This window comes from Oncorhynchus gorbuscha, linkage group LG26 (genome assembly GCF_021184085.1).
Source record: "Oncorhynchus gorbuscha isolate QuinsamMale2020 ecotype Even-year linkage group LG26, OgorEven_v1.0, whole genome shotgun sequence".
NCBI lineage: Eukaryota > Metazoa > Chordata > Actinopteri > Salmoniformes > Salmonidae > Oncorhynchus > Oncorhynchus gorbuscha.
In genome coordinates this window covers 11,746,896-11,760,098 of record NC_060198.1, presented here as the reverse complement: position 1 = coordinate 11,760,098, position 13,203 = coordinate 11,746,896, and the positions used below count along the sequence as shown (strand labels likewise).

Sequence of the window (13,203 nt, the reverse complement as noted above, 5' to 3'; positions counted from 1 at the left end):
TATTAGATAGAATATTTTATTCAATTACATATTTACAAAGTGAAAGATGATCTATAGAAATCGGTGGGCTGACTGAACTGAGGAATGAAACAATGGCAGTTATTTTAGCTATCAGGCATGACAACTTACAAACATAATTCCGCCGCTAGTCTTTTCATCGCATTGATACACATGTACTATGCCCAGGGCCAGGAGTTTTTCCTGACCACATGACCAGACCAAGTAAACTCCACGCCCTTATTTGGTTTATAAACAGGCAAATTGTCTCTGGCAGCCAAATACTCCATCTAAATTGAGGTACGGTTCTAGAAACATAAAGCCATCTACTTTCATATGAAAAATATCCATTTACTCGTGTTATAAAAGCAGTAAGACCAGAGGAAGAGTGGTATATGGTCAATATACCACGGCTAAGGTCTTTTCTTATGTACGACGCAACACAGAGTGCCTGGACACAGCCCTTGGCAGTGGTATTGGTCATAATCCCAAATCCCAGAGGAGCTTTATTGCTATTGTAAACTGGTTACCAACGTAATTAGAGCCGTCAAACTAAATGCTTAGTCATACCTGTGGTATACGGTCTGATATACCATGGCTTTCAGCCAATCAGAAATCAGGCCTCAAACCACCCAGTTTATAAAACCGGTTTTAACAGTTGCAGCCGATAGTATTTTTCGGTGATGAGTTTGCGGTGTCCATCTTCTGTTTCTACACAGGTTTTTGGAGACGCAGATCACTAATTAGCACAGGTAGTCAACTGTCTCTGTATGTTTTCCGTAAACCAGCACTGGAACCCTAACCCAATAAACGGGTGTTTCTTTCTCTCCACTGATATGTAAGATAGTTCCTTATGTTTCCAAAATCGTACCGCAAACGATGTGTGAAATGATGCATGTTAACATTTAGTGCAAGTGTCTGGGGTCTTAATAAAACTCCCCCGGCCAGAAGATACTATCGTCAGTAGACGCTAAAGGTACTTAGCATATATGAGCGGCCTAGGTCCTACCACATACACACAATACCAATAAATTACACTGAAAATAACTTCAATGTGAAGCATTTAAGGACAAGGCTCAACTTTAACAAATCCTTTGCCAGTGTCATTACAAATCTATAAAATGGTTGATAGGTAACCATGTAAGCCAACTGATGTCCATAGGGTCTGGATGGGTCAGCAGCAGGTTCTATTCTAGTGGGAGATGAGCTCATGACGCCCAGTGAAGATCTGCAGAAAAGAGAAAGAGTTGAGACGAACGACTTGCTATGATATAATACAATCATGTTCCCTTGAAACTAATGTATTTCTGGTGCTTTTACTTACAACAGCTAGCCATCCTTTGAGGCTATGTTAGGCGTGCCTATCTTCAGCTTGAACTCTTCAAGTTGAGGAACATTTAAGAATTTCAATGTCATTAAAAGGCTTTGCCATAACAAGGACAAAATGTGGTTGACTGGTGAACGCCAAGTCATAGGTAGATAAAAGGTCAACATAACCTCATCTTAGTGAAAACATGGGTATTTCAGATAACCAAGGGAGAACTTGTTGTTTATCCCCTAGTCTCTTTCTCAGCCTCTGGTTCAGAGAGAAAGCCAGGGCCCATTATAGCCGCATTCTCCACAAGGTCTGCTAGCAGTTTCTCGCCATCTTTAATTGCGTCGTCCTCTCCTTCTCGGCCTTTGGTTCCAAGAGGGCCTGAGGGCTCTTTGCAGACACTTTCTCCATATGATCTGCACGCAGTTTCTACTCTAACAGTTTCTTCCTCTTTCTGTTTTTTTGTTGGGCCCTGGTTCAGAGGGAAGCTAAGAGGCATTTGTAATCAACTGAGGAACTACTTTCTCTATTGTGTCTGCAAGCAGTTCCTTCCCTTCTGTCATTCCTCCCTCCCCTTCCATCTTGGGTGCTGGTTCAGAATTGGCCTCAGTGCTTTTAGCATCTGCTTTTGCCTTTGACAGTTTCCCCCTTGTCAAATAGGTTCTGTGTACCGTTATGAATATCTCTCCTTTTTCCTCTAGTGTTTTTTTTTCTTCTTGGGCTTTGGCTCAGAGGGGTCCCCAGAGTCCTTTGCAGCCTCTAGAGGAGGCACTTTCTCCTTAGTGTATACAAGTGGTGTCTTCCCTTTGTACTGGCAAGCCTTTTTCCTCCTCTTTGCAAGATGCTTCCCCTTCCCTTTCATCTTGTACTGATGCCTCTTTAGACATCCGATTAGAATCCTCATGAAGACACCTGGATACAACATTTTTACCAGATTTTATTCAGAGGGGACCGCAGAGTCCATTGCAGTCACCTGAGGAGGCACTTTCTCTGCAGCGTCAGCATGTGGTTCCTCGCCTTCTAGTTCTTTCTTAGGCCCTGTTTCAGAGGGGGACTCCTTTGTCGCTATCCGAGTGGTCAATACCGCGGGGGACTTCTTTGTCACCATCTGACGGGACACTTTCACTATGGCTTCTGCATGCTTCTGTCTCTTTTCCTTGTGGTTGCTAGCGGGCTGGGTGTATGTGAGATGGTGGTTGCTAGCGGGTTGGATGTATGTGCATCTCTGACTTAAGACCGCTGGAGTGCTGGCAGGCTGGGAAGATGTGAGCTGGAGGTTGCTAGTAGCAGGCTGGATAGATGTGAGCTGGAGGTTGCTAGTAGCAGGCTGGGTAGATGTGAGCTGGAGGTTGCTAGTAGCAGGCTGGGTAGATGAGAGCTGGAGGTAGCTAGTAGCAGGCTGGGTAGATGTGAGCTGGAGGTTGCTAGTAGCAGGCTGGGTAGATGTGAGCTGGAGGTTGCTAGCAGGCTGGGTAGATGTGAGCTGGAGGTTGCTAGCAGGCTGGGTAGATGTTAGCTGGAGGTTGCTAGTAGCAGGCTGGGTAGATGAGAGCTGGAGGTTGCTAGTAGCAGGCTGGGTAGATGTGAGCTGGAGGTTGCTAGTAGCAGGCTGGGTAGATGTGAGCTGGAGGTTGCTAGCAGGCTGGGTAGATGTGAGCTGGAGTATGCTAGCAGGCTGGGTAGATGTGAGCTGGAGTATGCTAGCAGGCTGGGTAGATGTGAGCTGGAGTATGCTAGCAGGCTGGGTAGATGTGAGCTGGAGGTTGCTAGCAGGCTGGGTAGATGTGAGCTGGAGGTTGCTAGCAGGCTGGGTAGATGTGAGCTGGAGGTTGCTAGCAGGCTGGGTAGATGTGAGCTGGAGGTTGCTATAGTAGCAGGCTGGGTAGATGAGAGCTGGAGTTTGCTAGTAGCAGGCTGGGTAGATGAGAGCTGGAGGTTGCTAGCAGGCTGGGTAGATGTGAGCTGGAGGTTGCTAGCAGGCTGGGTAGATGAGAGCTGGAGGTTGCTAGCAGGCTGGGTAGATGTGAGCTGGAGGGGGGGGGGGGGGTGGGTAGGAGGGGCTTGTTACCAGGCAGCATGGCACCAGCGGGCATGATTCCAGGAAGCATGGTATCATGGGGCATGGTACCAGGGGATAACCCCTCCCAGGAGGGAATGCAATGGTGTAGGGGCTGCTGTGGTATGCCATCTACGGAGAGTACTGGGTGGTTGCCATCATAGATGCATGAGGAGGATGAGAAACAGGGTATATAGGGTCCATGGAGTATGAGTAGAGCTCAATGGAGCCGTCTATAGACTCATCCCCATGCCTAACCCTCTCAGATCTCTCTATGTCCCAGTCTCTAGTAATAGTGTGGCAGTTGCTGTCGGTGTCCCAGTTTCTGGTCCCAGAACGTTTGTCTCTGGTCCTTTGCAGCCTCCTGTCTATGTCCTTGTCTATCTCTCGGTTTCTGTCTTTCTCAGATCTGCCCCGGGGTCTCTCTCGGCCTCAGTCACAGTCTTTCTCTGGGTCTCTGTCCTGGTGTCACTGAGATCTGTCCCAGTCTCCCTCTTGGTCTCTGTCCCAGTCTTTCTCTGGGTCTTTGTCCCCGTCTTTATGTCTGTTCCTTTCTGATCTGTTAGTTTCTCTGACTACCGGTATGTCCTTGTCTCTCTCTGGTACTGGAGTGTCTGTGCCAGTCTCCCTTTCAGTCTCTCTCAGATCTGTCCCTTTCTCTGACTCAGTCCTTCTCTCTGGTACGAGAGCATCTTTGCCCGTATCTCTCTCTTGCAGGAGTGTCCCCTTTTCTGACTCTGTCCTCGTCTCCCTCTCTGTCCCGATCTCTGGTACTAGTGTTTGTGACCATCTCTCACTCAATCTCTTTCCGATCTGTACATTTCTCTGACTATATCCTCCTCCCTCCCTCTTTCCTTGTCTCTGGTACCAGAGTGTCGGTGGCAGTCCCTCTCAGATCTGTCCCTCTATGTCACATACCCTGTTACTAAAGCTGCTGTATTCAACGGTCATGTTTGAGTGCTGGTTTAGAAGGGGGCTGGCGCTGTCTGATGGTAATGAGGAAGTACTGAGATGTTTAAATGAAGGCTCGCTTTCCTTTTTCTCTGTCCCCCTTCTCATTCTCGAACTCCTTCCTTTTCAAGTCTCCCATCTTCCCATACAGCCTGTCATTGGTCCTGTCTGTCAGCTGACCCAACTCCTCAACCCCCAAGTCCAGCCCAACGATCTCCAGCAGGGTCTGCATCTGCTCGTGCCGCTGCTCATCCTCAAGCCTCACCTTCGTCTTCTCAACTAGAGAAGACTTGGATCTACTGCTGGAGTCAACATGACCCTCGGGCAGAGTCGGCCAAACTTGTGGTAGCTCCTCGCCCACAATGAGTAACCCATTTTTGTTGTTGACGATCTTTGAGAGCTTGTTGAGGTCCACCCCTTTATTGAGGACATTGAGGAAGCGCTGGAAGCCTGTGGCTGCTATGTCTTTCTCCTGTGTCCTGAGTGAATGAACTGGCCTCTGAATTTGCCATTTATCATTCGGGACCACCTAACAGGAAACATATGATAAAATATCAATGAATATCTAACCACTTCAGCTATCAACAAACAAGTGCTGGGCAAAAAAACAACATTTCAGGTATTTTTCTTTTTTTAAACTAATTGACCGACATATGTTCAATTAGTTGAATACCACTTCGTTCAGTTTTTTTAGTAGGGAATTGTAGTTTCCAACAGGCCAATATTCAGCATGCTTTAGCGCATAACTACAATGACCATAATCCATCTACTGGTCTGGTCTGTTTCTTTTACGCCATCTATTGAAGAGAGAAGAATGCACAATTATCAGGTGATATAGAGAGCAACTGTTGCTTTGTGAGGGATCTCTCCCTGAAAATACATAATCTAGTTGGTATTCAGCAGTCATAAAAGTATGCCTTATTTACTTTGAAAGACTAGGAAATAGTGATTTTGTAAGACAGCATAGGCAGAAGCTCTATAGAGATGAGATGACTTGGAATGAAATAAGGTCATCAAATAAAACAAATGTAATACACAAATTCAATATTTTATTAATTTAAAGTAACGTGAATAAATTAAAGGTTAATAAGTGATAAGCAGTAATTGGCAGTCACTACCATCATGGGGCTTTTATTAATTGTTTTACTCTATTAGAGTATTCAACCCACATAATCCACAATGCATTTCATGTTCAAAAATGATAATCGAAACTGAAAAAGCACTAATCGCTCAGCACTAAAACAATCAAAAGGTGTTCGATTTGCATCATCAACACCGGCCCATCAAACGTGTCCTTCACTTACGTATCACTTGTGTGTGTGTGTGTGTGTGTGTGTGCATTTCACACTACCTTTGTGTGATCATGGGCTTGGCTGTGTTCATCTGAACGTCACAATGAACGTCACAATGAATGCATTTGGTTGCATAATGACTCATTCGGCAATGATTGGCGTTTAGCTGGTTAGTTGTGCTACAGGTTCTCTCAATGACTGTTCGCAAGCTAGGTAGCAATTGATGCATCAGGTGGCTGACAGGGATAACACTAATGTAGCTGTGACATTTTAGAAAAAAACTACAGGCCTATAAGAACACAACAAAATATTATGAAGCGTACAATTAAGTAGGTACTTCATATCCTGCCAATTTGGAATGGGTGTCAATGGGAGAAATCGATTGTATAAATCGGGGGCCATGGTTTTCTTGACTTCCTTCTTATGATACTTTGGCCGACCTGTATGTTTTGTTATGGCTACATACCTCCTCATTGTCGGGATAGCGTCGCTGGTTCATTAAAACCCTCAGTCTCAGAGGACGGGCCTCTTCATTTTCTAGGGGAGCTCTAATCATCAGATCCAATGCTCGCATCTTGTTTTGTTTCTTCAGCTTGGCAGGGGTATCCTGGAGGAAAATACAAACAATATTTTAGTATGTGTAATGCAGTTGTCTCTGAATAGTGATCTCAGGTCAGTTTCTATTTACCTCTTAGACCAGGGGTCCCCAAACTTTTTCCTGTGAGGGCCACATAACTTTTCCCTTCTCTGATGGGGGGCCGGTGTCAGTTTGTAACAGAAAAAGTGTGACGATCGTAGGGGAGCTTAAAAAAATGTATTGTTTTCCAGAAAGCCACACATAACCAAATAACCCTTTCCAGGTTCTTTACAGAAAAAAAGTCAGGAAACAAATAATAACACTATTAATGAAATAAATAATAACTAAATAACCCTCTCTGAGTTCTTCACAGAAAAAACAGGAAATAAATAATAACTAAATAACTCTCTCTGGTTTTGGGTAGCTGATCTTAGATCTGTGTTTGGCGAAAAGGGGGTCTGCTGCTAAATCCATGTAGCAGAAAGATCAGAATCAGGAAAGATCTGATGGTCACCCTGATGAAGGCTGTTGTAGCCGCAACGCATTGGTGGATTTGTTTATTTTCGCTATGCATAAGCCACAAACAATGAAAAGCTTAACATGTTTTACGCTTACACACGCCAGTGCCTTGATTTTTTGGACAAAGGCTTTTTTGGCATTCTTTACTATCCATCATCAACTTATTTTGGTTCTCTCAGGGAAGATTTATTCATAAGTGTTGAGATCAATTCAGAATTTAATTAAATTCAACCCATTAATTGAAATTTGAATTGTTTACACCCCACCGGAAGCAGATTTTTTAAAAATAAAGTAGAATTTTAAATAAATTAAACTTAGATATGGACATATGAGACTCAATCCTTTGACAAAAACTTTGCCAAAATCACCTGACACCTCTTACTAAAGAATAAATACCAATTAAAATTTTAGTTTGATTATAACTCAATAATGTCAAACAGTATTTTGTTTGTATTTTTGCCATGAAATGTTCCTTCCAATCTGGAGTGTTTGTTCAAATGCATTCTGAGAAATGTACATTTTTCTATCATTACATGTAATAACATGTAAAGTGAATGATTCATAATTAGAGAACCTACATAACTAACCCTGCATATCTCCAGACCACTGTAATTGTAACTTGTTTTAGGGGGATGAGTTTAAAAAATGTTTAGCCCAGGGTTCTAGCAGAATGGCATTTGTGTCGCTCTGCTTTGCTTTATCTTGGCCAGGTCGCAGTTGTAAATGAGAACTTGTTCTCAACTGGCCCACCTGGTTAAATAAAGGTGAAAAAAATTCAAGAAAATAGCACTTACCCACCTTGCATCTTATTTCCCGAACCTAGACTGTGCCTGTTTGGTGACACTTTCCCCAAGTAGGAGGGAATTTCCGTGGTTGGTAGACGGTTACGTCACTGAGCAGTGCCCAGGAAATAATTAAATTCAATTGATGGATGCTACTACCCCTCCCCTCCAAAGCAAACATGGATTCCAAATTCTGTTTTTGCTTTACGCGCACACCTATTTCTCCCACCTGTTTGGCCTAACTAATCAGCCTCGCAATACGGGCGCCGTGCTGCAACAGACAGGAAGCAGAAATGGTGTGCGAGCAAACCTTGAAATCCATCTTTGATTAATAGTAATTTCAGCGTGACTTGACTTGAACGCTTCTCCAATGTCACGCCCCAAGACGGAAAGTTCAATAAATGTACTTACACATTATTAACTGTATATATGACGGCGAGCTGGTAGGGCTACAACATGTCAAACATAGTTTTGGTAAAAATGCATGATGTCAACATGAACATAATGATGTATGGAATAAATTAAAGGGGAATTTGACACAAATCTAGATTTTTGCATGAACTATCCCTTTAATTCAAATGTAATTCTGCTTCCTGTGAAGTGTGGCCAATTCAAATCTAGTTCTTTTCTGGGAGTTAAAGACCAATTAGAAATTCAGAATTAACCCCAACCCTGATTAATAAATACAGCACTAATAGGTACACACCTTACTCAGAATGTCCAGCATCCTCCGTTTAAGAGGTAGGCATATGCGTGACGACTGGTCCGCGACATTACTGTTGAATGTTCTATTGTTCGCCTTCCTCGGTTTAGACATGCCCTTCGCTGTTGTGTGTGCAGTCTGTGTTTTAGGCATGTCCTTAGCTCCGTGTTTAACCTTTTGCAAAGCAAGAACAGCTCTCTTCTCCTCTATGAGCTCCAGGTCCTCCACACTGAGCTCCACAGGATCTCCATCAACATCCCCATCTGTGTCTGCGGAGAAGGGAGCACCACTACCCCTCAATGAGCCTTCGCTCCAGTCTCTGGACGATGGGTCCATTATGTAGCTCATATCAGAGGAAGCACCATAGTCCCCCAAACCTTCTCTAGTCCTCCTCATGCTGGAGTATTCACTGTAGAGCTCTCTGGCCATAGCCTGGCCGTTGTCTCTCTGAAGGCTATCGTTCCATTGTCCTGAGCTCATTTCTCCGTACTCCCTCCGCCGACTGTGCCTCTCTGGTTCTCCATACTCCCTCTGGTGACTGCGCCTCCCTGGTTCTCCATACTCCCTCTGGTGACTGCGCCTCCCTGGTTCTCCATACTCCCTCTGGTGACTGCGCCTCCCTGGTTCTCCATACTCCCTCTGGTGACTGCGCCTCCCTGGTTCTCCATACTCCCTCTGGTGACTGCGCCTCTCTGGTTCTCCATACTCCCTCTGGTGACTGCGCCTCTCTGGTTCTCCATACTCCCTCTGGTGACTGCGCCTCTCTGGTTCTCCATACTCCCTCTGGTGACTGCGCCTCTCTGGTTCTCCATACTCCCTCTGGTGACTGCGCCTCTCTGGTTCTCCATACTCCCTCTGGTGACTGCGCCTCTCTGGTTCTCCTGGTTCTCCCTCTGGTGACTGCGCCTCTCTGTTTCTCCATACTCCCTCTGGTGACTGCGCCTCTCTGGTTCTCCATACTCCCTCTGGTGACTGCGCCTCTCTGGTTCTCCATACTCCCTCTGGTGACTGCGCCTCTCTGGTTCTCCATACTCCCTCTGGTGACTGCGCCTCTCTGGTTCTCCATACTCCCTCTGGTGACTGCGCCTCTCTGGTTCTCCATACTCCCTCTGGTGACTGCGCCCCTCTGGTTCTCCATACTCCCTCTGGTGACTGCGCCCCTCTGGTTCTTCATACTCCCTCTGGTGACTGCGCCCCTCTGGTTCTTCATACTCCCTCTGGTGACTGCGCCTCTCTGGTTCTCCATACTCCCTCTGGTGACTGCGCCTCTCTGGTTCTCCATACTCCCTCTGGTGACTGCGCCTCTCTGGTTCTCCATACTCCCTCTGGTGACTTCGCCTCTCTGGTTCTCCATACTCCCTCTGGTGACTTCGCCTCTCTGGTTCTCCATACTCCCTCTGGTGACTTCGCCTCTCTGGTTCTCCATACTCCCTCTGGTGACTTCGCCTCTCTGGTTCTCCATACTCCCTCTGGTGACTGTGCCTCTCTGGTTCTCCATACTCCCTCTGGTGACTGCGCCTCTCTGGTTCTCCATACTCCCTCTGGTGACTGCGCCTCTCCGGTTCTCCATACTCCCTCTGGTGACTTCGCCTCTCTGGTTCTCCATACTCCCTCTGGTGACTGCGCCTCTCTGGATCCATTCTGTCAAGGTGCCCGAGCTGGGCTGATACTCCAGGTTCACTGTAGAGAATAAAGGGGGCGGTGAACTGTACTGTGTGTCTGGGTGACAACTATATAACACTAATGTTAAGTATGTGATGAATATAAACATGTTGGTCCTTGATGATGCTATATTGGCTGTTATTTGCCCATATATGCACGCTCAAGGCAAGACATAAGTCCTCAAACGAATTAAAAGGCTTTTAAACAAACAAGTTGAGTTCCAATATATAAGTAGTTGCATTTCTTCTTTAATGCTAACTTAGCTTGCTTGTACGTTATTGTTCTGAATGTCAGCTGAAATGTGCTAGCGTTAGCCAGCTAACGTTAGCCATAGTTTACTACCTAGCTAGTTTGTAATGTAATTTTCAGAGCAGGCTGGCATATACCTTGCTAGCTAACGATGGTAAATGCAAGCATGCCAGATAGAATATCGACAAATACATGAAATTGCCACATTGAAATAGTCACATTACACATTTTCCATAATAAGTGGTGGCAAACATTGACTATAGCTAATGATTTGCCTACCTCGAGTCTGTTACCTTCGCGCAGGCTTGTGTTCGCCGTCTCATTCTGGATCTTGTCGGGTCAACTATTTGCATTTACCAGTCTCTCTTAAAAATAGGAGTGCTTCGACTTCAATATAAAATGTATAAATCGTGTTAAGTTCGTTATAAAGGCAACTGGTCAAACAACATAAACTCGTTTCTTGTCTACTTCGTCTAATAGTTCTGTATTCAGCTTCATAGGATCGACATTCCAATACTGCCACCAATAGGACGGAGTGCGAAGAGCATGGCATTTTCTATGACCAAACCAATGAAAGTTATGCCTGAAAAGAAATGTTAAATTACTTTTGACATACACTTACAATATTTTATTAATTTAAATGTATACAACGTGAAAGACGATCTATAGACTGAACTGGGGAGTGAAACCTGGGCAGTTTTCTTGCTTTTAGCTATCAGGCATGAGAACTTACAAACATGTCATTGCATTGACACACATGTACTATGCCCAGGGCCAGGAGTTTTCCCTGACCACATGACCAGACCAAGTAAACTCCACGGCCTTAAGATTTGGTTTATAATGGGCGAGAAAATGCGTTTGCTGAGCAGATATCATAGTCACGAAAAAACTCCTGGCCCTACCCATACCACACACAATGCAAAACGTTACACTGAAAACAGCTTCAACATGAGGCATTTAAGGATGAGGATCAACTATAACAAATCCTTTCGCTAGTGTCATGACAAATCTAGCTTCCTGAGGAATCCACTTCTTCTGTGTCAGCATTTAGTTTCTCCCCATCTATCATTGCTACTCCTTCTGGATCTTGGGCTCCTCTTCAAAGGGGAAATATGTTGCAGCGACCTGAGGGGTCACTTTCCCTGATGCTTCTGCTAGCAGTCACTTTATTTTGTGCTGGGGAGCCTTATTCCTCCTCTTCAAAAGCCGTTTCCTCTTACACAGACGCTCCCTTAGATGATTGTGATAACTCTAATGAAAATACCTGTGAAGAATATATCGTTTACCCCCTTTGCTCTCTTCATTCATCCCGGTTCAGAGGGGGACTTTGTCACCATCTGACAGGACACTTTCACATGTTTCTGTCTCTTCCATGTTTATTCTTTTCACTTTCACTACGGCTTCTGCATGCTTCTGTCTCTTTTCCTTGTGGTTGCTAGCGGGCTGGGTGTATGTGAGATGGTGGTTGCTAGCGGGTTGGATGTATGTTGTATCTCTGACTTAAGGTCAATCAATCAAATTAATTTACTTTTGAAAGCCTTTTTTCCATCAGTAAATGTCACAAAGTGCTTAGACAGAACTCAGTGCTTAGATAATGTGACCCAGTCCGATGATACCCCCAGACAGGGCCAACCAGGCAGGATGTAACCGCTTAGGTGAAGTGAAGGCCATCCTCACATGGGGAATGCTGCTTTTTAGTTATCTTTTCGACAGTATCAAAAATACATTTTCGATTGTTTTTATCCACCTCAGTCTGGTTGGAAACGTAGGCCGATCGAGCAGCAGTGAGGGCTTTTCGATATTGGGTTTTTACGTTCTTTCCAAGCGAGTCGGAAGACTTCCTATTTGGTGGAGCGCCATTTCCGTTCCATTTGTCTACAAACTTGCTTCAGGGCATGTTTTTTTTCTCTTTATACCAGGGAGCATGTTTCTTGTGACAAATGGGGGGGTTACATAGGAGGGGCAAGACTGCTGCAGTGTTGGCAGCCTGGATAGATGAGAGCTGGAGGTTGCTAGTAGCAGGCTGGATAGATGTGAGCTGGAGGTTGCTAGCAGGCCAAGTGTATAAGTATGACTGGTTTAAGGCTGTGGTTCCAGTAGGGGGGGGGGGTGCTGGGGTGGATCCCCAGGGGGGTTAGGTAGGAGGGGCTTAATACCAGGCATGATTCCAGGTGGCATTGTAACAGGAAGCATGGTACCAGGGGGCATAGTACCATGAGGATAACTCCACCCTGGAGGGAAGGCAATGGTGTAGGGCACATATGTCAGAGTCAAGGCCCGCGGGCCACATCCGGCCCGCGAGAAGGTTTTTTACGGCCCCTGGGATGATCTTGATTTGTTATTAGAACCGGCCCGCAGACCGCAGCAAGCCGGCAGCCCGCAGATCTTTTACACGCACCAATACTACATTTCCCACAATGCAACGGTGACGCACCGAGCAGTAGGCTGCTTCATTTCAATATTTATTGGCACAGCAGTTGTCAGCATCACAGTAAAATTAACTTTCAGATACCCATCAAAAATGGCAAAACGGAAGGTGGACACTGAGAACCGGGGTTTCAAACAAGGTGGGAGTCGGAGTATTTGTTCACGGAGGTAGCTGGAAAACCTGTGTGTCTTCTGTGTGGAGAAAGTGTGGCGGTACTGAAAGAGTATAATCTGAGACGACATTATGAAACGAAACACGCGGACAAAAACAAGAATATGGACATGGAACAAAGGCTACAAAAGGCAGAGGAATTAAAACGAGGCCTCAAATCTCGACAGGCTCTGTTCAAAAAAGCCAAATCACAAGGCCAGGCTGCTGTCAAGGCCAGTTTTATTTTGGCAGAAGAGATCGCTAAATCAGCCCGGCCATTTACGGAGGGGGATTTCATCAAAAACTGCATGATTAAAGTTTGTGACGAAGTTTGCCCAGAAAAAGGCAACTCTTTTTAAATGTGAGTCTGAGCAGAAACACCATTGCCGAGAGAGTAGACCAGTTGTCCATCAATCTAAAAGAGCAGCTTGTGAAAAAGGGAAAAGATTTCATTGCATATTCCTTGGCTGTGGATGAGAGCACCGACATTTCTGACATTGCCCAGTTGTCAATTTTCATCCG

General features: G+C 45.3%; 1 protein-coding gene across 3 annotated transcripts; it reads right to left on the bottom strand.

Moving 5' to 3' along the window:
- Window positions 1-84: 84 nt before the first annotated feature.
- Window positions 85-10,608, bottom strand: LOC124015235. 3 transcript variants are annotated; one of them, XR_006835122.1, is made up of 6 exons: window positions 10,383-10,608; window positions 9,423-9,872; window positions 8,196-9,060; window positions 6,078-6,218; window positions 1,322-4,848; window positions 85-1,225 (listed from the first exon to the last, which is right to left on the bottom strand). XR_006835122.1 is itself a non-coding variant. In XM_046330295.1 (5 exons), the coding sequence occupies exons 1-5, from the start codon at window positions 10,454-10,456 to the stop codon at window positions 4,384-4,386; spliced, it is 1,995 nt and encodes a 664-aa protein (XP_046186251.1). In that variant the 5' UTR covers window positions 10,457-10,608; the 3' UTR covers window positions 85-4,383. The 3 variants fall into 3 exon arrangements, 1 of the variants encoding a protein (XP_046186251.1); XR_006835123.1 differs by having other exon boundaries at window positions 10,397-10,608; XM_046330295.1 differs by having other exon boundaries at window positions 85-4,848.
- Window positions 10,609-13,203: the final 2,595 nt, after the last annotated feature.

What these genes read in the sequence shown, in the direction of transcription:
- LOC124015235 (XM_046330295.1), bottom strand. Translation starts at nt 10,456, where the DNA reads ATGCAAATAGTTGACCCGACAAGATCCAGAATGAGACGGCGAACACAA. An exon ending in GCGAAGGTAACAGACTCGAG is followed by an intron (nt 9,873 to 10,382) that starts GTAGGCAAATCA and finishes TATTCTCTACAG; the next exon opens with TGAACCTGGAGTATCAGCCC. An exon ending in GCTATCCCGACAATGAGGAG is followed by an intron (nt 4,849 to 6,077) that starts GTATGTAGCCAT and finishes GTTTCCTGTTAG; the next exon opens with GTGGTCCCGAATGATAAATG.